The sequence below is a fragment of the Engystomops pustulosus genome, chromosome 7 (genome assembly GCF_040894005.1).
Source record: "Engystomops pustulosus chromosome 7, aEngPut4.maternal, whole genome shotgun sequence".
Taxonomy (NCBI): domain Eukaryota; kingdom Metazoa; phylum Chordata; class Amphibia; order Anura; family Leptodactylidae; genus Engystomops; species Engystomops pustulosus.
Genome location: NC_092417.1, coordinates 36,783,253 through 36,811,203, shown reverse-complemented (window position 1 = coordinate 36,811,203; position 27,951 = coordinate 36,783,253). Strand labels below are relative to the sequence as shown.

The 27,951-nt window shown below is 41.4% G+C and overlaps 1 protein-coding gene across 1 annotated transcript; it reads right to left on the bottom strand.

The window, feature by feature from the left end:
• Positions 1 to 7: 7 nt before the first annotated feature.
• On the bottom strand, positions 8 to 26,624 carry SCG5 (secretogranin V). Its single transcript, XM_072115451.1, has 6 exons — positions 26,487 to 26,624; positions 20,159 to 20,390; positions 8,839 to 8,988; positions 5,647 to 5,756; positions 2,298 to 2,351; positions 8 to 494 (listed from the first exon to the last, which is right to left on the bottom strand). The coding sequence occupies exons 1-6, from the start codon at positions 26,490 to 26,492 to the stop codon at positions 405 to 407; spliced, it is 642 nt and encodes a 213-aa protein (XP_071971552.1). The 5' UTR covers positions 26,493 to 26,624; the 3' UTR covers positions 8 to 404.
• Between the last annotated feature and the right edge of the window lie 1,327 nt (positions 26,625 to 27,951).

The window sequence follows — 27,951 nt, the reverse complement described above, 5'->3', positions numbered from 1 at the left end:
TACAATGCATGGGGAAACAAAATCTTTATTATAGTTATTACTAATTTACAGTATTTATCCAAAAAAAAAAGTAGTGAGTGATCTCTGCTGCCAGACATAGGAGATGGGGGTCTTACTGGTAACTACATCTTAACACTGGCAGTATTTGGCAGCAAGCAATTGGTTAAACTTCCTCTCAAAGCATAACAAAAAAATGCACAAGAAAAGATACCGTTCCTCTAATTTAACAGAAAGCAGAAGTCTATATTTTTTATTACCTATGACAACATAATGTTATAAATCCAGCTGTTTCCCATTCACAGGTCTATAAATAATAAACATGCTGCCAGTCAGTGGGGCTCTGGAGCAGAGGATAGGACGCCGCAGCGGATCACAGCAAAGACGGCTCACTCATTTGGTTTTGCTTATTCTTCCTCTTCACCAGAGAAATGCGGAACAGACTTCTTGGCTACGACGTTGTCAAGCCTCTGTCCCTGTAGGTATGGATTCACCATCTGGAAGAGGGAAAGGTGGGTGGTGAGAGAGAAGATGGAGACAAGTGTGTGCAGCTATGGATACTAGAAAATACAAAGGAAAAAACGAAGCACCAAAAAATGTAAAATATATAAATCAAGAGAAACACAGAAGAATGCAAAAGACACAAAAAAGTGAAATTCCCTAAAAATGTTCAATTTTGGAACCCACTGAATATTGTATGGATTTATTTTCTAGTGAAAGTTAACTCCTTATAGGGGTGTTACCATCGGGGCGTTCCCCTTCTATTTAATTCTTCTGCCATCTATATACAGGCGGTCCCCTACTTAAGAACACCCGACTTACAGACAACCCTTAGTTACAAACGGACCTCTGTATATTGGCAATTTACTGTACTTTAGCCGTAGGCTACAATAAACAGCTATAACAGTTATCACAGGTGTCTGCAATTAAGCTTTATTGTTAATCCTGGTTCTTATGGCAATGCAACATTTTTAAAATCTAATTGTCACAGAGACCCAAAAGAAATTTGTCTTGAGTTACAATTATGAAATATAAAGTTCCGACTTACATACAAATTCAACTTAAGAACAAACCTACAGAACCTATCTTGTATGTAACCCAGGGACTGCGTGTACACATTTCTTCAGTTGGAAGTTATGAAAAAAATGCACATGTCAATGTAATTTTCCAGAAATGTCACCACATTGTCCCTTAGAAACGAGATAGCTGTCTTTGGATAGGACTGCCACCTGTACCCTCATTACTGTGGCTGCACTATTGAGTCCTATCCGACAACCTCGCTTCAGCATTCATTATCACAGGAGGGCTCTGGGGTAGTAACTGTGAGCCATTCCATATACAGAAACAATTTGTTTCTTTGCGCAATCACTACAGCAGAGGTGGTCGTATCCAAGGACAGCTGCCCTCCGTTTTCAAAGGACAATATGGCTACATTTATGGGAAATCATCTTCACACAGGTATTTTTTATAACATGCAATGAAAGAAATGCATGTATAAGGCAGATGAATTCAATTCAATGTGAATAATACTGAGAGTTTTATTTATGCCCTCACTGTCATAGCTCCCACTTGGTGAGAGCCGGTAACGTCAGAGAGCCGGGGCTCGGAGAGTGCAGGGCGTGAGCTGTCTTTAAGCTCTTCGTGCGGGAGCAGGTGGGTCTATGACAGTGCGACATCAATAAATTAAAATTTGGTGGTGTCCATAGAAGCTTCGGCTAATCTCCATAGTTTTAAAAACTCTTTATCTTGAATATTAAGCCGTTCCATCACATAATAAAAACACTTCCACTAACTACTAAAAAAAAAGCAGATTAGAAAGGAAGTAGTGAGAATGATAAGAGATGAAGTGGAGAAAGTAGCACTTTACTCAGATACAATATATTACAAATTTTCTTGTATTTATTTGTACGTAGTTTGCTGAAAAAACATTAGTTACTGGGACCAAGGATTGTGTATTTGAATAAAAAATAATTCTTAATATTTCCCATTTAAAATTTAGGGGAAAAAGTGCCTATTTCCCTTTTAAAGTACAGAGATGAAGTCTAAATGGGATACATTCACAGACATGGAAGCCCCTATCAAGATCACAAGGCTAAAGGTATCAAAACACCCCTCCTGCAATTTTTGATTTTGATTCCGGACTGGTAAGAGGGGTTGGTTGGTACTACCCTCTTCTTTAGACCTTTTAGCAAAAGTTTGACCTGTCACAATGTCAGGAATAGGAGTATTTTGTGAACACAACCCTACATACACAACATTATCCATGTCAAGTGAAAATAGGAAAAATCAAATAGCATTACCCTCTTTTTCCTCTGGGAAGTGCCTTTCATCTTCTCGTAAAGTAGTTTTTTATTCTGCATAAAAAATAGAAGCAGAGATCACAATGCGACCAATCACATTTATACAGGAAGTGATATTCAGGAGACACACGTAGCAAAATAATTTTAAATCTGTATAATTTTAAAAGTTGATTTTGGAAGTGAGGAGACCATGGATAACAGATATAAGAAGATACCACAGTCCCAGTGCCTGGATCTATGAGCCACTGGTTTATCATGATGGATTTTGATGGTAGATTTCCTTTAAGGTGGCAAGGATGCAATCTATCCTGCCCATAAGACTCTACGGGGCAAATTTACTTACCCGATCTAGTTGCAATCCAGCGGCGCGTTCTCCGACGCTGTTTCAGGTTCTGCCGGGATTTGTTTAGGTCGTGCGCCCGATGTCCACTGGGCATCGCTGCTGCACTGAAGTCCGCAGGAGTTCACCTTCTCCATCACGGTGTATGTGAGTGCTATTCTTGCGACACAATTTTTTTTTTTAATTCCACAGTTTTTCCGAATCTGTCGGGTTTTCCGACGGCCACGCCCCCGCTTTCTGTTGCGTGAAAGCCGGCGCCGATGCGCCACAATCCCATCGCATGCGCTAAAATCCCGGGGCAATTTGGCGCAAATTGGAAAAATTCGGGAAACCCGACGAAAATGCACAATTCGGACCCTTAGTAAATGAGCCCCTATGACATTAGCAATGGTTGCCTCTACAGTACATACAGTGGATAGGGAAAGATTAGTATTAGTAAGATCAAAACAATTTTTATTGTAAATATTATTGCAAATTTTTTAAACAAGAAAAACTGAAATATCACATGGTGATAAGTATTCAGCCCCTTTGCTCGGTGTTGGGTAGAAGCAGCTTTGGAGATAGTACAGCCAGGAGTCTTCTTGGGAAGATGCAAAAAGTTTTTCACACCTGGATTTCACACCTCTACCATTATTCCTTGCAGTGAAAAATATAAAGGGGCCTGAATACTTTTCATTCCGGCTGTACATACTTGAGGCCAAATAAAAGTATTGGTTGTTGCACCAAATTTTGAGTCTTTCTATAGCTCTACATTTCCTACAAAAGGTGGACGATGATGGATAACTTGAGAGCTAAAGGGTTTTGTCCTTGTGGAAATGTTTTTTATTTTTAAGAATTTTGCTGTAAAATCTTCATGGCCACTCAAAATCCTGCAGCAAATTTAACACATAATTTAATGTTATACATTGAAAGAATTGATATGCTGCAAATGTTGCTTCCCTCTGCTCTGAGTAAAAGCTGTAGCAGGCTTCTGGTTGGATACTACAGCAGTTACTCAGAGCAGATATCAGTTCATTGCACAGCTGTGTTAGGACACATCCCTATTAGACTTTGAGAAGGTACAATCCTGAAATACAGCATAATATTTTACAATCCAGCAGCTGCTGGCAACAGGGCTGCTACCTTTGTATTTATGCAGTCATTTTTAGCGGAGAAACATTCTGAAACACAGGTCACATTACAGTCGGATGTGTTTATTTGTTTACTTAACTACATTACTCAATTTTATTAATAATTTAAGTGTCTGTCATAAAAAAAACTTTTCACAAGTGTAGATGTGGTGGATATTTTACGAATACATGTAACATATTTTATTATTCAAATAAATTTTTACTGTTTTATCGAGATACAGTGTGACCTGTGTATGGCTTATGTATAGAGTCATTTTTGATGCATAAATACAAATATACTTAGATGTAAGGGCACATTTTTCTCCTAAACATTTGCAGAGAATACCCCAGAGAAGCAAAGTATATCCAATTATTAAAATACTTTAATAGTGCTATTTAGCTGAGAGAATCAATGGCAGATATGGCCTGATGGAGTGTGGAGCGGAGCATTTTCTCTCATTATATCCCACCAGACTGATTGATCTGGAGCCAGTCTCCCTGATCTCATTGATTCACTCTTTCTAATCTGGATCTAGTCTAAGATCTGGGGATACTTTCCATAATTTGGGATCATTATAAAATGCTCACAACAATTTTCCCTTTAAGGATAGGGAAGTTTTTTTGGCCTTGGGGATTCACATCTGTGTAATTCTCGCCGTTGTGTCTGGAGTCGAAAATTATCCTGGAGAAATAAGGGTTTTCCACACTATGTATGAAGACTACAAAATTGATAGAGTAGTTTCCGATAAGTGACAACAGACTTTTATGGGGGTTGGATAGTAAAAATACTGCCTATGTGTGCTGGAGAATCATTTCATTATCATATCACTAAGCCATTTCTTGTAAGACTGATAAAACAAGTTATGTATATAGGTTTAGGGATAACAGAGAAAAGGAATAAAAAGAATTTCGGGATCAGAAAACACAAATAAATTGTGAGGGAGTTAATAAGGTGTCTCTTATTTAGGATTCTCTTGTGGACCTGACATGGCAAGGACGACCTTTGTAGTAAAGGTAGTGGAATTTTAGATGTACTGATTGTAGTAATGCAGCTAAAGTGGATTCTCTGTATAACATGACACTATATGACATTTTGCAGGCATTGCTGTCCCTTGGCATGTTTTCTACAGGTTAGATCCATGCCAATAGAAAAGTCGGTCACCTATTCTTTGAAAAAGACCATCAATTTTAGAATTCAGTGTCCCATGATTCTCTTCTTTTAGCTAAAAATTGTTTCCCTCACATTCCCATAGAATCAACTTTGTTATCTTACCTGGCATGTGATGTCATCTAAAGTCCTTTACCAACTAACATTTGCTAGATGTACCTCATGTATGTATCTGATCACATGAAATCACAGCAGCCTCCATGGACTTCTACTCCTCCTCAACTCTTTATGCACTTCTACTCCTCCCCAACCCACCATGGACTTCTACCCCTCCCCATGCCTCCATTGAGGCATGTTGTGATTTCATGTTATCAGATACATACATGGGGTACATTATGCAAATGTTATTAGGTAAAAAACCTTAGATGACATTACCCTGCTCACATGAAATGAAGTTCTGAATGATAAGAAGAAGCCATTGGACAAGAGGAGGAGCAGCTTGACTCAGTAGAGCAGAACAAACCCTCTCTGACTCACTAAAGATCAAGCTATATGCCAGGTAAGATAACATTTTTATGATTTTATGGGGATGTAAGGGAAACTATTTTTAGCTTAAAGAAGGGTTAGTAGGGATCTATTGGAACCTCTCTCCAACTGTATTTGTGAAAAATGTAGTGACAGATTCCCTTTAAGCGGCATGGCACAATTGTTCTGCTGAGGAGGAAGTTGGGCCCTTATGACTTAAGTCAATTTTAAGGCAATAGAAAGATTTATTAATAGAAGATAACTTACCCACTTGTTCACTCCTGGATAGTTGTGTTCTGGGTCATAGAGATTTTGGTGAAGCTGGTACTCTTTGCTAAACTGAGCTGTGTCAGGTGTATCTGCCAAGCAACCTTCACCTATTTACCGCCAGAAAACATTTATGTAAAATCAGATCAATAAGGTATATTTTTCTGTTGATTTAAGGAAAGTAGACTGGTTTCAAACATTCCTTAGAAACATTTAATTCTTTTTAGAAATGTATAGAGCAGTTGTTTCTGCTTCTTTCTCCTGTACTGAACAGTGTTTCTGAAATTCATTAGGAGGTAAATGATAAACACTTTGCATACATTTCTTTTAATGTTTCAGCTTTGTAAGGAGATTAAAGTATCCACGAACTGTCTGTAAAGAGTTAAGTCATTAGACTCTGTATCAGGTCAGTGGACAGGTGAGAAAGGCTGGACAGAATAATTTAATAAAGTATATTACAAAGTTTACTATTATAATCTGCACTATCATTTTTTGCAATTTTGGCCAAAGTTTAGTTACACATCAAGTGATCTTTTTTATTCTTGGTTATGGAGTCAGTGATGGAGTTTTGTAAAATGAAAAGGATTGCAGTAATATTGTGGCTACAGTTAAAGGACATCTACCACCAGGATGAAAGACTGTATGTAAATGAGCCTGAGGGGCTCCAGGCTCCATTAACACCTATGGAGCTTGGAGCCCCTTGGGCTCATTTGCATACAATCTTATATCCTGATGGTAGATGCCCTTTAAGTTGTTCAGACATTGGACGACTATTGACCCTGCCTCCTCCCTTGCAAACAATCTATATAGAATAAAGAATGTTATATTCATATGATCGTCATGGCATGTGGAATATGTGGAAATGTTTCTAAAATGATGAAACAACCGCCCCCTGACCCTCTCTGTCGGTGCAATGTCATGATTGACTCAACTACCTATAAAATATGAGATAAGTTATATTCCAGAAGTATTACTAAGGATTTATAGAAGGAGGATGAAAAAAATCTATAGAAACTTGAGAAACTTTTTGAGTGATGAGACCACCCATAACTGTATTGAGCAATGGTCTTTTAGGGGGTAAGTAGCCCATTTATAAAAATGATTAATAATTCATCGGAGAAGAATCTGGTCTAGACATGGGGGTGGGGGCATGTTATCTTTTGGAATGGTATCAACATACTGAAAAATAAGGACCATGGGAAACTATTTTGGAACCCGCTCAATATAACTAATGTTTATGGTATAATATTATGTACCCCCAAATTAAAGATTTCTTTCCATATGCTCCACCACAAATTGCTTTGGCTATACTTGGGTTTTATAGAAAGTTTCCTAGCCATGGTCACATACTCGGAGAGGTGCGATGACCTTGTCTGTGTCTGTGGTGGTAACTTATTTACCAAGTACACTTTCTCTATGTGCCTTTGGCAAAATGTTAATGGCTACGGGTCCATTTAATGACTTGTTCATTTACTCACAGACAAAGGGACGCCACTGAACGAGCACACAGGAGGATGAATGGACTGAGCAGGTGAATTTCACAGTTGGGTGAATACAATATTCTATCTATTGAGTGTTGACCCATGTATATTGAGGTCCTGCAGTAATGGTTCTAGAGCCGGATGTACAGAGTATTATGCAGCACAGAACAACATGATGGGGGTCATTTATCATAGTTATTATTCTTTCTTCTCTAGTTACACTTTTTTAAGCACTTTTGCCTTTTTGTGCACCCTTTGTGCCTATTCCAATGGTTGTACAGAATTGGAGAAGTTGTTCTGTGTGTAAGATTTGCCCTATTTATCTTAGCAGGGCAAATGTGCTTGTTAGATTTTCGCCATTTTTTGGCTCAAATCGGCTGAAATTGTCTAAATTGTGCAAAACCTTGGTGTTAGCAAACAGGCAGAAATTGTGCCTTTTTGATCAGAGGAGCTTTTTGACATAAAACTGGTGGAAATTACAGCAACTTAAAAATAGAAACCAAACGTGGGATTGAACACATTTAGGATAGCAAAAAAAGTTATGATAAATAAGTGGCAAAAAAAAAACCTAAGGAAAAGAAAAAGCAATGAATGACATGACACATGATACACCCAATGGGGGAGATTTATCAGAAGTGTCTGGGAGCAGAACTGTTGAAGTTGCCAATGTAAACCAATCAGAGCTCAGCTTTCATTTTCTCACAGCTGTTTATAGCTGTAAGTGGAGCTCTGATTGGTTTCCAACTAGTTTTACCTCAGACACTTCTGATAAAATCCCCTCGATGTCCATACATACTGTATATTCCACATTTAATATATATATATATATATATATATATATATATATATATATATATATACCCACAATATTATAATTTGTTAAAGATCTCTATCTATGCATTCCTTAAAGGGAACCTACCACCACGATTCTACCTATAAAGGTAGATCGGGTGGTAGGTGGATGAATGGGACGTAAGGATAGCCCTTTTTGGGCTAATCCTTATGTCCCGGCTATCTTTTTGTAAACTTTAATGTCTTTATATGCTAATTTTTTTAAGCGGCTACTGGGGCGTGGAGTAGCCGGACATGAGGCTACTAGTCGCGGCTACTCCACGCCCCAGTAGCCTTGTTCCTCCGCCTACCAGGTAATCTGGAATGAGGCTACTGGGGCGTGGAGTAGCCGCGACTAGTAGCCTCATGTCCGGCCCTCGTGCAAATACCATGCGTTCTGCGCATGCGCAGAACGCAGGCCTAAGGTTGCGCGGCCGTAGCTCCGAGGCCAGCACTACTGCACATGTGCAGAACGCCGGGTACTCGGATGAGGGCGCGCAACTACGAGGAGCTGCGCGCCGAAGATTACCTGGTAGGCGGAGGAACGAGGCTACTGGGGCGTGGAGTAGCCGCGACTAGTGGCCTCTTGTCCGGCTACTCCACGCTCCAGCAGCCGCTTAAAAAAATTAGCATATAAAGACATTACAGTTTACAAAAGGATAGCTGGGACGTAAGGATTAGCCGAAAAAGGCCTATCCTTACGTCCCATTCATCCACCTACCACCCGTTCTACCTTTACAGGTAGAATGATGGTGGTAGGTGCCCTTTAATCAATATGAAGTGTAGTTGCAGTGTAGCTTATATACCCTAAGTAATTATCCTGCCGTATGTTACGGTATATAATACTGCCTTACAATGACTGACAATAAATCAACTATACCTGTTTTTCCAACAGGACACGGGTTCGGAGGGTTTGGATATCCTTGATCTTCCCGAAAGTCTTTAGGAATGTTGTCCCCTGTTAGTTCTGCTACAATATTTGGTATGTTACCATATGGTCCCAGGTGCTGTAATCCTTCATGGGCGCCACCTATGACAAAAACAAAAAAACATGTAATTTGCAGTATAAGACATCATAGAGGAAATAGATAAAATACAGAAAAACAATACCTCAAAATGTTATCATTTTATCAGTCTCTTAAAGGGTTATCTGCTTTGTAAGAAGGGTCATGAAACAATAAGTAGAAGACTACGGCATATTCTCCTGCTGTTATAAACCAAATACCAATACAATGATCCAAGAAGAAGTATTGCTACAATATGAAAATATTTTTTTGCTTATCAAAGGGCTATGCCTAAACAAAATATATAACCTATAAATCACAGTCCCTATACAGTTGTACACTCAAAAATTCATACAAGACACCAATATATCAAAAATCTATATTTATTAATCACCAAATGACATAAAAATACCCTAAGTAAAAACATCATATAAAATGACTGTCCAGTGGGGGTGCTGGACAGTGTGACTGCATTTTATATAGCAGGATGGCCGGTGGTTGGTATTAACTCTTTCTTGTTCGGGACGTGGCTTGTTTATAGAAATGTTACTTTTTACACATGCGAGTTGATTTTGAGTCTACTGTATATGTGATTTTTAGAGTGCACAACCGTATAGGAACTGTTATTTCTAGGTTATATATCCTACTCGGATCCCACAGCAATCACTTCTGATCTATGAAACCGAGCTATAAGTGTTACATTTCTCTACAGTGCCACCGCAGGGGAAATTAAGTATTACACAAACGAATGATACATTATTTAAAGGAAACCTACCATATGGAAATGGTCGTTCTGACCCACACATACCTGCACATAAGTGGATCGGAGATGACCCAGGAACATATTTTGGTCAGGCATATAATCCCGCCGTTTCATTATAAAAATAGATTCTTATATTTGCTAATCACCCACTCGGAGCTTCTGTGTGCGTCACAGTGCTTGGGCATTAGCATAATAGGGCAGGCATGTAGCGTGCCGTCCCCGCCTCCCCCCACCCTCCCTTCCTTGATCCCGAGAGTCGGTAACTTCACGAGCCCTCAGGAGCATTTGGGCATGCGCATTGCTGGTTTGCAAAGCGCACCCGCCGGCTAGCAGGGCGACTGTGCGTACAATCACAGAAGTCTCGTGCTATCACAAGACTTCAGCGGGAAGACCGCCGAAGCCTCGTGGCTGGCTAACAAGGTAGCTGCACGTACATGTACCATTGCCAAAGTCTTGTGCTATCTGCGATAGTACGCGCAGCTGCCCTGCAAGCCGCAGGGTGCGCTCTGCTAGCCTGCAATGCGCATGCCCTAATGCTCCTGAGGGCTGGGTGATGTTACCAGCTTTCGGGAGCGAGGAAGGGAGGGTGGGGGTAAGTGGGGACGGCACGCTACATGCCTGCCCTATTATGCTAAGGCATAACAAAACAGACAGATTATATGCTTAACCAAAATATGTTCCTGCAGCATCTCAGCTCCACTTATGTACAGGTATGTTTGGGTCAGAACGACCATTTCTATATGGTAGGTTTCCTTTAACTGTGATCTATTTTGGTTAATCCCTGGGGAACGTGAAAAAGGAGCCCTAAAACCTCTATTTACTCAACATTCCCTAATAGGATAAAGGACATTGGTTTCCTTAATCTGACAATCCCTTTGCCCTTGTACCCTTCTGATGTCAGCTCACCAGGCTGTGTGCTCTGTGAAGGAGCAGGAGGAAGGAGCTGTAAAGGAGCACAAAGGTGGGGGCTGAGAACTGAGGAGTCTGCAGCACAGACAAGTCACGTATTGTTTTTTTAAATGCATCCAAACCAAAGCCCAACCCCTGGGACTAAACAGAGGATTCTGTCAGGCGGCAAGGTAAGTTATAACACACAATTATTTTGCAATGCAAATACTTAGAAAAGGCAGAAAGACATATTTGCACTGCAGCTGTAATGGACTTTTGCAGCCTGTCTTTAGTGAAAATGAGGTCCCTGGTGACACGTTCCCTTTAACATATATTAGAGAATTTGTGACAATTAGACTGGACCAGACAAATAATTCCTGTCCTGAATACAGAGAAGTAAAGGGAGTCTCTATGGCTGCTCATTATGGCTCTACAAGTTCCTTGGAAGTCAGGATAAAGTATCAGTATTCCATAAATAGAAAAGCAAGCGTCTCCTTGTATGAGCGATGCTTGCTGATCAATATGCAGCGCGCCACTTGTAAGCAGTTTGTTTTACAATGTGTCATTTCTGATACATGGATCCCCCTCATGCTCACATCACAGACCCTGTGGCACCGTGAGCTGCCCATAAAGAAAACAGAGGTACTTAGCAGGCTCCAGGGTGCTAACACATATCTAGTTAAAGTTTAACCAAGTGACAGCATTCCTTCCACTGAGAAAACACATATCTCCTAAAGCACTTGGAAATAGAAGACAGCAGGGCTTAGATGAGCCGGCTCTCTGTGCTGTAACTAGGGAACCGCTACAATGTCACGGCTTATTTCTACTCGTCATCTGTAAATAGGAAAATGGTCATGGTAGCAGTTCTGAGATGATGGTGGTCTATAGACAACGTATAAGACATCCATTGTCAGAGATGCTCTTGTTTTAATTAGAGGGGCCTTTGACACCCAGATCAGATTGGTGGCGATCACACTCCTGGGACTTTCACCCAGATGCAAATTATCCCGGAGATTTTTGGCTCATATGATTTATTTTGCATACTTTCCCTGAGGGTGTGTTGTCCCGTTCAGTTTTTCAGTTTCGAAGCTAAAAGCAGGTATGATTGATAAAGGGTAAGAATCAGGGGCGGAACTACAGCGGTAGCAGCTATCGCAGCCGCTATGGGGCCCACAGTGTCAGGGGGCCTCATCATATAACCTGAAACTAAAATGAGGAGGATGAGTACCATTATATCCATATTATATTGTACCGTATAATATATATATGACATATACTGTATGCGATATATATATGCTGTATGTGTTTACGCTGTATGGTGTCTGTATATACTGTATATGAGTATATATATATATTGTATGTGTGTGTCTATGCTCTAAATGTTTGTCCATTAGTGTATAAATGTGTGATTGTAACTTGCATGTGTGAGTATACAGATATGTATATTTTTTAGGTGGGAATGGGGGGCACCAATGCAGCAGCCTGCTATGGGGCCCTGCCAGGGCCGGATCCAGGTATAAGCAGGCCCCTGGGCGAGAGAGCCTTAGTGGGCCCCTTTTAAGAAAACTCTCATCTCAGCGCCACACTGCAACCTCCCCCGCAGTCGCCACACTGTCCTCCCCCGCAGTCGCCCTACTGTCCCCCCATTGTGATGTCCCACCATAAGCCACACTGTCCACCTCCATAGCCACACTGTCCCCCCATAAGCCACAATGTCCCACCCATAAGCCACACAGTCCACCCCGTAGCCACACAGTCCCCCCATAAGCCACATTCATCAGCGTGTACTGTACTGTACTCTGAAGCCAATACATGTGATGTGATGATATCAGCATGTGTGGTGGCTTCAGAGCCGTTACGTATAGTGGAGAGTGAGGGGAAAGGTGAGGTTGGCATTGTGCACATAGGCTGCGCTCCCAATGAGAGCAGCATGGGGCCAGAAAGCAAGAGGAGCCAGTGATCATATGTACTTAAAGCAATACAGGTACAATTGATCCATGGCCCAGGCCCTGCTTTTCCTAGTTATGCCACTGATAAGAATATATCATTGAGAAGAGTTACTCATCCTCTATTTTCACTCTGGCCCTGGTTTACACATTAAAAACTACATCTGAAAAACTGAGGGTGGGAACGCACCCTGAAAATAGGTCCTCCGACACCTGCATGTAAGGTTGGCTCCAGGTTTCAGTAGGCCCTGGGCGACAGAGCTTCACATGGTGGCATTAAAAATTGAGAAACCAAAACAGTCTCCGGTTCCCTAAAATATTCTCTAGTTTATCATCCCAAACAGCCCCTCATGGTTATTTTATATAAGCCCCCCCTCACATACTATAGATTCAGTAGATACAGTCCTCCTCACCCTGATGGATTTCTGACGTACAACCTTCTGTGGGCCCCCCAAGCAGCTCTGGGCCCCGGCACACTCCCAGGTGCACCCAGTGCTGGCCCCTACCTGCATGGTCTCAAATGAGAATCACATGGTAAAAGGTAGTTGATCCATGACAGTGTACATTTCTACATCAGGTCCTACTTGGTGTAGAAATATTTTCACTTTTACTTTGTGAAAGTTCACTAGCTACAGTATGTGCGCCCACTTCACTCCTCTTAACGCTAGCGGTTCGCCAGCAATTGCGATTATTTCAGGGCTTTTACATCAGTTTTTTGGCATGGAAGCCGTGAAAAATGTCCCCCTATATTCTTATAAGTAACATTAGTATTCGTTATATTGTGATACTGAGGAGCAAAAGCTTTTCTGGCCATAAAGTTTCCCTTTAATGAAGATGCTAAGTTAATGGGGACATTCATCTTCATCCCATAATCCAAACAGACACATTTTAGGTGTAAGTGAGATGCATAATTCATTAATACCTACCTACGTATCCACCTCTTTGCTTTAAAGAAGCCAGGGTTATACAGGGGGTTGGGGTTTCAATTGCATACAGTAGTGGATTACATTATGGGCCATTTGGTAGGGGGCCCATGGCCACCTAACTGACCCAACAAATTGTAAAACAGATAGTAATAAGAAGTGAGGCTGCCAGCCCAAAGTGGCTGCTACAGTGGTAGTTATGTCCATAAAACCTGATGCATCTTGACAACGGCGTAACTTTAGGCTGATGGGCCCCATTGTAAAGTCTGTGCCAGACCCCCAACTATAATTTATGGTTTATAGTAATAGTCTTCTCATATGGGAAAGTGACACCTTATGGGCCCCCTAAGCCCCATAGGCCTGGTTACGACCACACTCTTTGCTCCCCCTCAAGTTACGCCCCTGTTGACAGGGTCCATGCACCAAAATAGAAATCTATGGCAGCAATGCACTGGTACAGATTTCAACCTGAAAAAGTTCTCAGGGCCAATTTATAGTAAAACAAAAAAATTGTGGCATTGTGACAGTTTTGTCAAGGACAAAGAATGCAAATCAGCTCCAATGCTGGACTTCTAAAAGAAAGTTTCTATGTACTCCTAAATTAGGAGGAATAACAGAGGAAAAGTAATATGCAAATATGTTTTCCAGGAAGGGATAAGGAAAGCAATGCCTCTTAGCTACTTTATAAGGCAGCCCCCTTTCAGGAAGCCTAATAACGTGATGTGGGATTAAAGCCATGTGATATATGGAAGAGTGTAGGGAACTGGTATAGTTGAGTGAGAGGCTTTGGACTAGGGTCAGGAAGTAATAGATCACCTTATGGAAACTTTGCCAATGAAGTAAAAGTAAAACATGGGGAGAAAAGATGCTTTTTAACATAACAAATGCCAGAATGGGAAAAGACTTGTAAAATGAAAAAAAAAAAAATAGGTGCAGGGATAAAATAAATCTGGTTTTACCAGAATTGTTCAATTCATCCCTTTACAAGTTGACATGTAAATATCAGTCGTCCACCTGTCTACTGAGCTTAAGGGATTTATAGAGACAGGTTCACACCTTGTTCTTTAATGCCTGTGTGAGCAGCACTGATGTAGCATTATATTCTATAAACCACAGTGTGGCTTAGGACAAGGGATATCCTTGTAATTAATCCTTCCCTGATACAAGTATCTGTAGCCACAGGATTTGAGGCTCCAAGCTATAAAAAAAACACAAACCCAAAAAAAACTCAATTGGCAACATGTGCTACCCTAGACACTCCAATTTTTGGACTGTATTCCTATGAAGATCCAGCAGCGCCGCCTTGTGTTAGCAATTGAGCACTACAATCTGAGCTATGCATATGATAACAGTTAATGAGATATCTTTTGTTGATCATATGCAAATGCCATCCCTGCGTGATGGCGAATAATACAAAGCAGACGAGTTCCTATTCCTACGCATTTCATCAAAACACTATGTCATGTAAGAAGTGGGGGCTTGTGTATATATAAAGCTTTCCCTCCCATGTCTGCAATGATTTGCAGACCCCAGGAGATAAGAAGGGATCAGAGGGTCCCTCACGCACAGGATTTTTTACAGTAGAGTCAAGGTCGCCTGGTTTCCAGGAATCCGATTCATCAGGTCCTCTTGATTTCATCCCTAAGATCATAGCACAGGAAAGCTCATTAATGTTAACATTTCAAGTCTACAGTATGGATGTCATAGTTAAACATCCTAGACTTTCAAAGGCAGTACAATTACTGCAGTACCTACAGGCTATAAAAAGAGGCTAGACAATGCGAAATCTCTCAGTTAGGTGAATTGCGTTCCAATTTAATCAGACAAAAATAAATAAAGTATAGAATGGGGGTCGGCCATGTGCCGTCTCCGTAATGCTGCATCTCCCGCACCAAACTCCATGTGACTAAATCAAGTCCAATGCATCATATCTATGAATCTGAGAATCCCCCGTGGTATCCTGACTGCAGATCTGAATTGGTCTTTAGTATGGGATGTTACTCACAATCCAGTATCTCAGTGACCTAAAACATCACAATAGCACCATTACAGGCGGTCCCCTACTTAAGAACACTCGACTTACATACGACCCCTAGTTACAAACGGACCTCTGGATATTGGTAATTTATTGTACTTTAGTCCTAGGCTACAATGATGAGCTATAACAGTTATCACAGGTGTCTGCAATGAAGCTTTAGTGTTAATATTTATTCTTATGACAACCCAACATTTTTAAAATCCAATTGTCACAGACACCAAAAAAGTTCTGGCTGAGATTACAATGATAAAATATACAGTTCCGACTTACATACAAATTCAATTTAAGAACAAACCTACAGAATGTGGGGAGTGCCTGTACTTAATTTCTGCTTCTTCTTCTATGTTAAGGACTACTTGGTCTTTTAGAACCTTTTGATCTAGTGGGTTGAGGAGGTTCATCCCCCAGACCCTCAACAAAACTACTAGTCAATTGACTTTAGACTTTGTATATAAGATGATGGCGGATGGCTGGTTCAAGCAGCAGCATTTTATATTAATTAAAATATTTTATTTTATTTTGTTCCCTTATAAAGAATGGCTGGACCAATATACAAGCTTTTATACTGCTCTTGTGTCACCCCCTCATCCTCATAGACTGTAAGCTCTTGTGTCACCTCCTCATCCTCATAGACTGTAAGCTCTTGTGTCAACCCCTCATCCTCATAGACTGTAGGCTCTTGTGTCACCCCCTCATCCTCATAGACTGTAAGCTCTTGTGTCACCCCCTCATCCTCATAGACTGTAAGCTCTTGTGTCACCCCCTTATCCTCATAGACTGTAAGCTCCTGTGTCACCCCCTTATCCTCATAGACTGTAAGCTCTTGTGTCACCCCCTCATCCTCATAGACTGTAAGCTCTTGTGTCGCCCCCTCATCCTCATAGACTGTAAGGTCTTGTGTCACCTCCTCATCCTCATAGACTGTAATCTCTTGTGTAACCCCCTCATCCTCATAGACTGTAAGCTCTTGTGTCACCCCCTCATCCTCATAGACTGTAAGCTCTTGTGTCACCCCTCATCCTCATAGACTGTAAGCTCTTGTGTCACCCCCTCATCCTCATAGACTGTAAGCTCTTGTGTCACCCCCTTCATCCTCATAGACTGTAAGCTCTTGTGTCACCCCCTCATCCTCATAGACTGTAAGCTCTTGTGTCACCCCTTCATCCTCATAGTCTGTAAGCTCTTGTGTCAACCCCTCATCCTCATAGACTGTAAGCTCTTGTGTCACCCCCTCATCCTCATAGACTGTAGGCTCTTGTGTCACCCCCTTCATCCTCATAGACTGTAAGCTCTTGTGTCACCCCTCATCCTCACAGACTGTAAGCTCTTGTGTCACCCCTTCATCCTCATAGTCTGAAAGCTCTTGTGTCAACCCCTCATCCTCATAGACTGTAAGCTCTTGTGTCACCCCCTTCATCCTCATAGACTGTAAGCTCTTGTATCAACTATTATCCTCATAGACTGTAAGCTGTTGTGTCACCCCCTCATCCTCATAGACTGTAAGCTCTTGTGTCCCCTATATAGAGGTCATTGTACAGGGAGGAGGAGATAAGCTGTGACATCATCTATGGTCAGTAGTGATGTAATGATGGGTCAGTGTTATCTATATAGAGGTCATTGTACAGGGAGGGGGAGGAGATAAGCTGTGACATCATCTATTGTCAGTAGTGATGTAATGATGGGTCAGTGTTATCTATATAGAGGTCATTGTACAGAGAGGGGAGGAGATAAGCTGTGACATCATCTATTGGCAGTAGTGATGTAATGATGGGTCAGTGTTATCTATATAGAGGTCATTGTACAGGGAGGGTAGGAGATAAGCTGTGACATCATCTATTGTCAGTAGTGATGTAATGATGGGTCAGTGTTATCTATATAGAGATCATTGTACAGGGAGGGGGAGGAGATAATCTGTGACATCATCTATTGTCAGTAGTGATGTAATGATGGGTCAGTATTATCTATATAGAGATCATTGTACAGGGAGGGGGAGGAGATAATCTGTGACATCATCTATTGTCAGTAGTGATGTAATGATGGGTCAGTATTATCTATATAGAGATCATTGTACAGGGAGGGGGGGGGTAATCTGTGACATCATCTATTGTAGGTCGTGAGGTGAGCTGTTGGTTTAAAAATAGGTCATTTTTGGTAGTATGTGCTTTTAAATGTGAATCAATGGTGGATTTCACATTGTGTTATACTAACAATGCGTTCACATAAATATATATGATTACTTATACACAATAGCAAGAGACCTGATGATGGACATACACTACATACAACACAATATTCTGATAATGAAGCTAGCCAGTTTTATTTGGGAACAATATTGGTTGATAATCCCCCATAATTAGTCCTTATTTGAAGCCCTGAGTGACTGACATCCCTAATTACCATCCTTGGGCTACAGCTCTTTACTATAAGTGGGATTGATGGTTGATTTATTTTGAAGATCACTCATGAATCCCCTGTACATGAGAAGTTACCATTTACTCAAGTACCTAAATTGGTATTCAAGTATTTCTCCTTTGTAGTAAGGGCCAACTATCTAATGCTGGAAAAGGCGACTCAGACCTTGTTATATCATTAAAATTTTCTCTGCTGTTTCCTCTAATGAATCTGACGTCACTGTATTCGCACTCCACAAGGAGAAGAGATCAAAAGAAACAAGAAAGCACAAATCAGTCTGAGTGTATCTAGATCTTCCGTGGTCCTGTCTCTGACCACAAGATGTTGACCATGTAAATTTAGAGGAAGGACAATAAAGTGAATTGTACTGATTATTTACAATTACAGGCAGTCCCCGGGTTACATACAAGATAGGGTCTGGAGGTTTGTTCTTAAGTTGAATTTGTATGTAAGTCGAAACTGTATATTTTATAATGGAAGTTCTAGACAATTTTTTTTCTTTTGCCCCAGTGACAATTGGAGTTTCAAAATTTTTGGTGTAATTGGACCAAGAATTATCAATAAAGCTTCATTACAGACACCTTACAGCTGATCATTGCAGTCTGGGACTATAGTAAAGCATCCAGAGAGCTTCACCAGAGGTCACAGTGGGCAGAGGGGTCCGTCTGTAACTATGGGTTGTCTGTAAGTTGGGTGTCCTTAAGTAGGGGACTGCCTGTAATGGGAACCTGTCATCAGGAGCCCTTTTTGTGGCTCCCCCATCTCCCCATAGAGAATAGTGTGCACATTGCAAAAGTGCTTTTATAATAAAATTTAAAAAGAGTCCCATGGGAGTGGCCAGTGAGGAGCTCACCCCCCATCCCCCCCCTCCCAATCCTCGGGAAACCACTCCGTCATCCATGTAAATTCAAATAGGAGGGATTTTTTTTTTTTTTTTTAAATAGATGCATGAGCGGTTTACTGAGAGTGGGGGAGGGGGGCACCGCTTCTCACTGGCCACTCCCATGGGACACGGGACACAGCTCTGTAGAAAGGTAAACTTTCAACTAACTTTTTATTGTAAAAAGAAAGTTTTATTATAAAAGCACTTTGGCAATGTGCACACTATTATCTATTGGGGAGCCAGAAAAAGGGCTCCTGATGACAGGTTCCCCTTAAGCTTATTCTTCTCTTTATGTGAATGTGGTATTTCCTATATTGTATACATAGCTGATAACTTTGTATAGAAAGACATCATTACAAAAATGGGAGGCAGCTCTAATTCCGCAACCATTTCATGTGCGGCCAAAAGAAACTGCTCTCTAATGCAGATTTAAGCAGTGTTTTCTTTCTGATGCAGATTTTCAGCTCACCAACCAATGTTCACACGATGCCGACTTGGATATGCCACTGGTGCACGGACATGCTGTGCGGGGAGCAGTCAGATATTCCATAGTACTAACAAAGTAGAGGTCCAGCATGCAGGCAAAAATTGAAATATAAAAATCCACTTTTATTCAAAAATACATTAAAAACATATAGAGACGTCCTATAACATGAAAAAACTGTCGCGTTTCGGACCGTTCACGACTAATGAAATGTGTGTGTGTTAGGGTGCAGTCACACGTCGCATTTAACACATCTGTTTAAAAACCCATTGCAACAGCTGAAGAGAGATTTGCCTTATTAAACAACTGTAAACACTTGCATTTACAAAAGGAAAATGTTAATGTATGTTTTAACATTGCAGTAACAATGCATGCGTTAATGCAATGTTAACGTGTGTGTTAACAATGCGTTAACTGTTGCATTTTGTAAACGCAATTGTTAACCGTGGTTTAATCAGGCAAATCTCAGCTGTTGCAATGGGTTTTTTAACGCTTAAAATAAATGTTCACTCCCTGGGACAGGGGAGGCTGTCCCTAATATGCCCTGGTCAGAGTGAAGCTTATTGCACCCTATTGTGGCCCCAAGTTAAGGCTCATAGGGTGCAATAGGCGTTGTATTAAGCATGCTAGTAACCTATGAGATCCTTTGGTAGCATGTAACAAACTGGTAAGCGTGGAGGACCCAATGGCCCAATGGGTCCGAATTTCCCCATGACAATGTTGCAGGGAGCCAAAGGAGCAAAGACCACTGCAGCAATTTTAGCTGCCATGGTGTCCAATGAAACCTACTCCTGCCACTTACTTCAAAGCATCTGTCTGAAACCCAGCAAACTCCATAACTTTGCAGATTGTCGATTACCTTCGATATTCTGTGGCCCAACAATGTTCACAGCCTGATGTGCAGGGTATTCCACTCTTGGTCTTGCGATACCCAACTCTTCCATCACCCCATGAAGAAGCCTCTGGATATCTGCCTCGGACACACGATCTGGACTTCGTACACTGTGACCATAAGCTGGATTCATCAGACAGAGAAAGATCCCCAGCATGGGATAGACCAAGGAGTTGAACACATTGGTCTCCATCTTAACCTGAGTTATAAACACAAAAGGTCCTGTTAAGCAAACTTTACTTTACTTTTGACCATTGATCTACTTTTGACATGGGTCATAAATTATATTTACTTTCATAGCTCCAAATTTTACATTATAAAATGTAGCCTTTTCTTAATAACCAAGAACCAGCATGTCCTTCCCATAGGTGACTGATTGGAACTGATTACAAGTTTCTGTACTGAAGAGATATAGGCCCCACAGTCACTGTATCTGCTATAGGTACATATGCACAGCTTGTCATCACAGGAAACAGTGCAGTGACGAAGGGTTGGGTCGCCCGACTACAATGTATTTTTCTGGATAACCCCTTTAAAGGAAACCTACCACTTAGTATGGCAGGGGTAAGCTGTAAGTACCGAGCACCAGCTCAGGGTGAGCTGGTGCCGGTACTTACTTTCGTTAGTGTTAAAACCGCGGTATCGCGGTTTTAACACTTTTTAAACTTTAGGGCAGAAGGGGCTTCGGCGCTGCGCGCGACCGTGCGCGCGCAACATCTCCGCTATTTCCTATGGAGGCGCGCGCACGATCGTGCGCACGCAGCGCCGAAGTGTCTTCTGCCCTAAAGTTTAAAAAGTGTTAAAACCGCGATACCGCGGTTTTAACACTAACGAAAGTAAGTACCGGCACCAGCTCACCCTGAGCTGGTGCTCGGTACTTACAGCTTACCCCCGCCATACTAAGTGGTAGGTTTCCTTTAATATTAGTTGTACCACTCACTGCTGTGTTTATTAGAAGATGTTGATGGGACAAAGTGGGGCCTGATATTTGTGTCCTATGTATATACAAGTGCTTGTTTGCTTTATTGATATAGGGATGTATTTATTTTATAGGGATTACCTGCTTACAACAAGTATTATCCCTACTCCAACAGAAACCAGTGGTCAGTGTACTCCAAACAGATGCAACGGGCAGTGCAACTATCCCCATCATAGCCATAGAGATACAACAGACCTTGGTTCTTGCAATCTGTGGGGGTCCCAGCAATGAGACCTACCCCGACAAGATGACTGCTCCTCCTTGGTTGCAAGATAAGCAAGAAGATGCAGACAGGCCTGGATTATTATTGGTTCTCCATGCCCCATGATTATTCATGTTCAGAGGGTCCTTGGAGGGAAACTACAATGATCACCCGAATATCCCCTCCTTCAATGTATCAGTGTTCTCAGGACCTGGGCCGGATTAAGACTGCCATGGGCCCTGGGCTGTATGAATATTATAGCCCGTACAAGACCTGAATTCACTTATATGGTACTACATATGGTATATGGAGAATGGAGGATGTGTCCCTTCTGCCTGCTTTCAATCGGCTGTTTCAGGACCCTCAAAGGTTCTGAAAAGGCTCTTGTGTACATGTGTATTGAAAGCAGGAGCAGATGTTCAAGGATTCTTGGGTGAAGATCCTTCTCAGTATAAAATTTGATGGGTGGTTTGGGTGGCCATGGGCTTGGGTTATAATTCACTCCTGCCCTTATAAGATTTAAAGCTGTGACAGAACAGTCAGTAATTATTGCTCAACTTGTTGTGTTGACACTTTGGGGCACATTTACTTACCCGGCCCATTCGCGATCCAGCGGCGCGTTCTCTGCACAGGATTCGGGTCCGGCTGGGATTTAAGATGGTAGTTCCTCCGCCGTCTTAACGCCCCGGAATGCACCATCCCATAGAAGGTGAAGGTGAGCGCTCCCCAAGCGACACATTTCGGTTTTTAAATGCGGCGGTTTTTCCGAATACGTCGGGTTTTCGTTCGGCCACGCCCCCCCGATTTCTGTCGCGCGCATGCCGGCCCCGATGCGCCACAATCCGATCGCGTGCGCCAAAAACCCGGGGCAATTCATGTACAAGCGGCGCAAATCGGAAATATTCGGGTAACACGTCGGGAAAACGCGAATCGGGCCCTTAGTAAATGACCCCCTTTGTGATGAATAAGTGGGATTTGCTTATATTTAGGGTACTTGCGCTCTCAAAGGTTCACTCGGTTACACCATGAGTAAGAACAAACTGTAAAGCTAAAAACACATAAATGCTCCGGTTTTTGACTTACATATTTTTTTCTTTTGAATGTTAAAGAGGACCTGTCACCCAGAAAATGACCACCACCAAATGTGCCCCCCCCCCCATAATCCTCTCCCCAGACCCTTTCTCCCCAGCCAGTTTTAAAAAAAATTTATGCGTGATAAATTGATTTAAACCGATCCGACCTCTTACTAAATAAGAGGTCGGATTCTCGTATCTAGTGTCCAGGTGGTCGGCCTTATTCATAAGGGGGTCGGCCGAAACACCCCCAGCACGCCCCTGTCAGCGGGGACCTGTAGGAGAAGCCGGCAGCATCGCATATATTGCACAATCGCTGCCGGCTCTCCGCGATTCAGTGCTGCGTGTAAGCCTGGCGCGGCCGCAGCTGCTGTAAGTGCGCTGCGACCGCATTGCAGAGAGCCGGCTGAGATTACACAATATATGCAATGCTGCCGACTTCTCCTACAGGTCTCTGCAGACAGGGGGCGTGGAGGGGGTATGTCGGCTGGCCCCCTTATGAATAAGGCTGACCACCCGTACACAAGATATGAGAATCCAACTTCTTATTTAAGAGGTCGGATCGGTTTAAATCAATTTACCACACATAAAAAATGTTTTAAACTGACTGGGGAGAAAAGGGTTGGGGAGAGGATTATGGGGGGCACATTTGATGGGGGTTATTTTCTGGGTGACAGGTCCTCTTTAAGCTTAAAGAGGTGTTTTTAATATTATCATGCAAGATTTTGTTTCATGTGTACAAATCCTTTCTATGAAAACACTGATTAATTATAAGAGCAGATGTGTTGTTTACTTGGCCTGTTGTACCATAAGAAATTCATTCATAGTCATTCAGCATTTTGCCAGTATCATGCAATATTTGAAATATATAGTTGGAAGCCAAATATATATCCATTCTCTCTATACATTTTTTATAGGTATAAATAACTTACTGGATACTAGAATTGCTAATGGTCTCAATAACAGAACTGATTTATCTTTATTCATTTTGATAGACAATTTTTGTGTTTTCTGGTTTTATTTTTGTATGTGTTTCACTTAATTCTCTCATTGTGATAGTATGTACCTGTTATAACTTGCTTCCTACGCACTGGCCTAATGCCCGCACCTTCAAACTAGCTGTATAGTTTGAAACACAAAGTTTCTTCTGCTTTAGATTAACTTCTTTAATTTTTTTCAAACATGAAGATAAAACAGGTGTTTTGAGTATAATCCTACGAGTGCTGGAGATACCTTTAGTTTTCATTTGGACTGGCCCAAAAGTTTGTAATGGCTTGTAACAGACCCTGCAACAAGTAGGTAGCGTAAAGAAACTGTAACTTTAAATAATGGCACATATTAATACTTTTTGGTAATACTAAGTGACCTAAAATAGAAAGGTTTATTCTGATTTCATTTCAGTGAGAAAATATCCATATGTGTCTTTTTATATTGTGTATAGAAACTTCTGGTTTCAATGGTACCACTTTAACAAGTTACTACTAGTGTAGACTTGTATCATGTTAACCATAGAGAGCAAAACTCTTCTACTACCCCTTATCAAGCAAAGCCCCAGCTAAATTTCTAAGTAATGTTCATGTTTCTGCTGCATGTCATACTTCACTAATTTATAAAATGTCCAGCAGCCTCCACTCACAAATGAAATGTCCAGCAGCAGCCTCCTGTCACTAATGTAGTGCCCAGCAGCAGCCTCCCCTCACTAATGAGCTGTCCAGCAGCAGCCTCCCCTCATTGATGAAATGTCCAGCAGCAGCCTCTCCTCACTAATGAAGTGTTCAGCAGCAGCCTTCCCTCACTAATAAAATGTCCAGCAGCAGCTTACCCTCACTAATGAAGAGTCCAGCAGCAGCCTTCTCTCACTAATGAAATGTTCAGCAGCAGCCTCCCCTCACTAATGAAGTGTCTAGCAGCAGCCTCCCCTCACTAACGAGCTGCCCAGCAGCAGCCTCTCCTCACTTATGTAGTGTCCAGAAGCAGCACCCCCTCATTAATGAAATGTCCAGCAGCAGCCTCTCCTCACTAATGAGGTGTCCAGGGGCAGCCTCCCCTCACTAATGAAGTGTCCAGCAGCAGCCTCCCCTCACTAACAAGCTATAGCCTCCCCGTAACCCCTGCGATAGTGATGGTTACACTCATTTCCTCTTCCTTTCTTTATTTTAGCAGTTTGTGTAAATCAGCTCTCTGTCCTTTAACCACTGACAGCTGAGAGTTAAAGGAAACTTATAAAGTGTCTAATGACTTAAAAGGGTATTCCAATTTCAGCAAATAAATGTGATGGTATAGCTTTTCATTATACAAACAATTTTCCAATATACTTTCTGTATCAATTCCTCACTTTTTTTCTAGATCTCTGCTTGCTGTCCTTCTATAGGAAGCTTTATTGCTTACTTCCAGTGGACAGAATAGTCACACAGGTGCACCTTCGTATCCATGGTCAGATTTCTTTAAACTGGAAGTAAACATAGAAGCTTCTTATAGAATTACAGCAAGCAGAGATCTAGAAAACCGAGAGGAATTGATACAGAAAGTATTTTGGAAAAGTGTATACCTTTTCATCATGCAAACAATAACTATAATTTGCCAAAAAGCGAATGCCTCTTTAGCCTATCCAGGGACTGTCTGTAAGGAGTTAATCTCCTCATAGAGCTGAATCATTAAAGGGCAACTACCACCAGGATGAAGAACTGTATGCAAATAAGCCTGAGGGGCTCCAGGCTACATAGGTGTTAATGGAGCATGGAGCTCAGAGTCATTTGCATAAAGTCTTTCATCCTGCTGGTAGATGTCCTTTAAGGGAAATATTTTCTAGTCATGGAAAGAGTTATTCATTTGATTTTTTTATCTGTCTGGCAGGGACAGGATCTTTAAAGGTTTTCAGATACACTGATCACTATGGGAGAAAGAAGCAGAAAAGAGGGACAGAGAAGCTGCTTGATATAATGAATTATATTGCACTGTTTACTATTACTACCTGGTTCAGTTATTGTTTTAGTTAGGCTTAGTTATGCTGTACACTAGGTTAGAGTTGTTTTGACTTCAGAACTTTACTCTGATGAGCGTACATTTTCGCAAATAATCTGACATATTATAATTATTCGGATATTTACTATACTTCTTTAGAAATGTGTTTCAGCTTTATTTCCCGTTTCCTTCCCAAAGTGTTAAATTGTACATATCCATCATAGGGCAGCACAGTGGCTGAGTGGGTAGCATTACAGCCTTGCAGTGCTGGGATTCATGTCCCGGGTCAACAAAGAGTTTGTATGTTTTCTCTGGGTTTGTGTGGGTTTCCTCCAGGTCCCTCGGTTTCCTCCCAGACTCCAATACATACTAGTAGGTTGATTAGATTGTGAGCCCCATGGGGATAGGGACTGCTTTGCCAAGCTCTGTGCAGCGCTGCGTAATCTGTATGCGCTATATAAATAAAGGAATTATTGTTATCGGGGAAGCAACAAGTATTGATGTAACCTACCAGTAGTTTCCGTATTTCTCCACTGGAGAGCAGACCCTGTACTGCTTCAAGGCCAGACATAAATGTATTACATTAGGCCAAATATACAGTGAAGAGTCTATGAGGCGACCAACCCAAAATTACAGCAAAAAGTCATCTTTTCAAGAAAATAGTCAGAAAACATCTGCCACAGGAAATGTGTCCGGATAAGGGGGGGGGTGTCTTTTCGGGAGATTTTATTGAATTCAAATAACCAAAATGGGCTTATGTATCAGATTAAAGCACTGATGATGCTCAATACGGATCAGGATGCTCATAGATATAATGAAATTCATATCAGATTACATGGATGTAGAATCGTATATATATCTCCTTCTGGATATTCTATCTGATAACCATCACATGTAATCATCTTTATAATACATTTCCATGCAAAGCTAAGGGAAAATGCAACCATAGAAAGCCCCTGCATTACATTACAAGAATCCCCCCGGTACAAAAGGAGATCGCCGTGAGGATGTGATATTTACAAATCTGACCATCACAAGAAACATCATCTCATGCATCGGGAAGAGAACGAGGAGACTTACAAACATGGAGGCCGACAGCTGGGAGATGCAGGATCTGAGAGGAGAGGAGGAAGCAGCAGCAGCGATGGGGTGGGGAGGGGGGGGATGCAGATGGAGAAAAGATGTGGGCGGGAAGCTACAGGGACAGGTGAGGGGGGGAGGAGAACCGGATAGATAGGGAACCTCTAGCCCTGGAGCTGTGTGGCCTCCCCAATATCGATAGTCTATGAACTTTACACATAGAGATTCCATGTTGATGTAATCTTGGTCTTCATGCTCTGAGCATCTCGGTTGTAAACATTCTAGAATCATTATTACAGCCCTGCTATCTATACAGGCGGTCCCCTACTTAAGAACACCCGACATACAGACGACCCCTAGTTACAAACGGACCTCTGGATATTGGTAATTTACTGTACTTTAGTCCTAGGCTACAATAATCAGCTGTAACAGTTATCACAGGTGTCTGTAATGAAGATTTAGTGTTAATCCTGGTTCTTATGACAACCCAACATTTTTAAAAATCCAATTTCCACAGAGACCAAAAAAAAAATTTGTCTGGAGTTACAATTATAAAATATACAGTTCTGACTTGCATATAAATTCAACTTAAGAACAAACCTACAGAAGCTATCGTGTATGTAACTTTGGGTTACATTAAGATTTGTATTTGATCAGACATTGGAAAGTTATAAAAAACAAAACAAAATCCACATCATTCTCATAAATAGGATGTGAAAATGGGAAGTTTGTTTTCTTGCACTTTCTGTTATCTACAGGTGAAGATTTTTGAAGGGACTAGATTTTTTTTTTTTCACGGAAAATGAGGATAAAATATACAGGCAGTCCCCGGGTTACATACAAGATAGGTTCTGCAGGTTTGTTCTTAAGTTGAATTTGTATTTAAGTCAGAACTGTATATTTTATAATTGTAGCTCCAGACAGAATTTTTCTTTGGTCTCTGTAGCAATTGGGTTTTAAAAATGTTGGATTGTTATAAGAACCAGGAGTAACAATAAAGCTTCATTACAGACGCTGTGTTACAGCTGATTATTGTAGCCTAGGACTAAAGTACAATAAATTACCAATATCCAGAGGTCCGTTTGTAACTAGGGGTCGTCTAAGTAGGGGACCATTGGTACTGACATACAGTAGTTGACATTGTACCTGACATGGAATAGTCATAAACATCACTTGTACAATTAAAATGACTCTTTTTATTGATGTCCGGTTGTCACCATGAGTGAAATCTGTGTTGTGTGCTCCTATATTTCTCTATATGGGAATTGATTATACAAATTTGGGGGAATTTGTCATTGCAACTGTGTTTGGCAAACTTTCCTAACTTTTTTTCTTGTTGTGCCCTACTCCACTTTTCACTTAACCTACATACACCAGATATATTAGGCATATGCAGTTGTAGTAGACAGATTGACATGTGACTTTTTGGGGAGCAAATTCACTCCAGCCCCCTAATGGTTATAGA

Coding starts and splice junctions, on each gene's coding strand:
- SCG5 (XM_072115451.1), bottom strand. Junction 8,989..20,158: donor TGGGCCACAGAATATCGAAG/GTAATCGACAAT, acceptor TTTTTGTCATAG/GTGGCGCCCATGAAGGATTA. Junction 2,352..5,646: donor ATCCAGGAGTGAACAAGTGG/GTAAGTTATCTT, acceptor TTTTTTATGCAG/AATAAAAAACTACTTTACGA.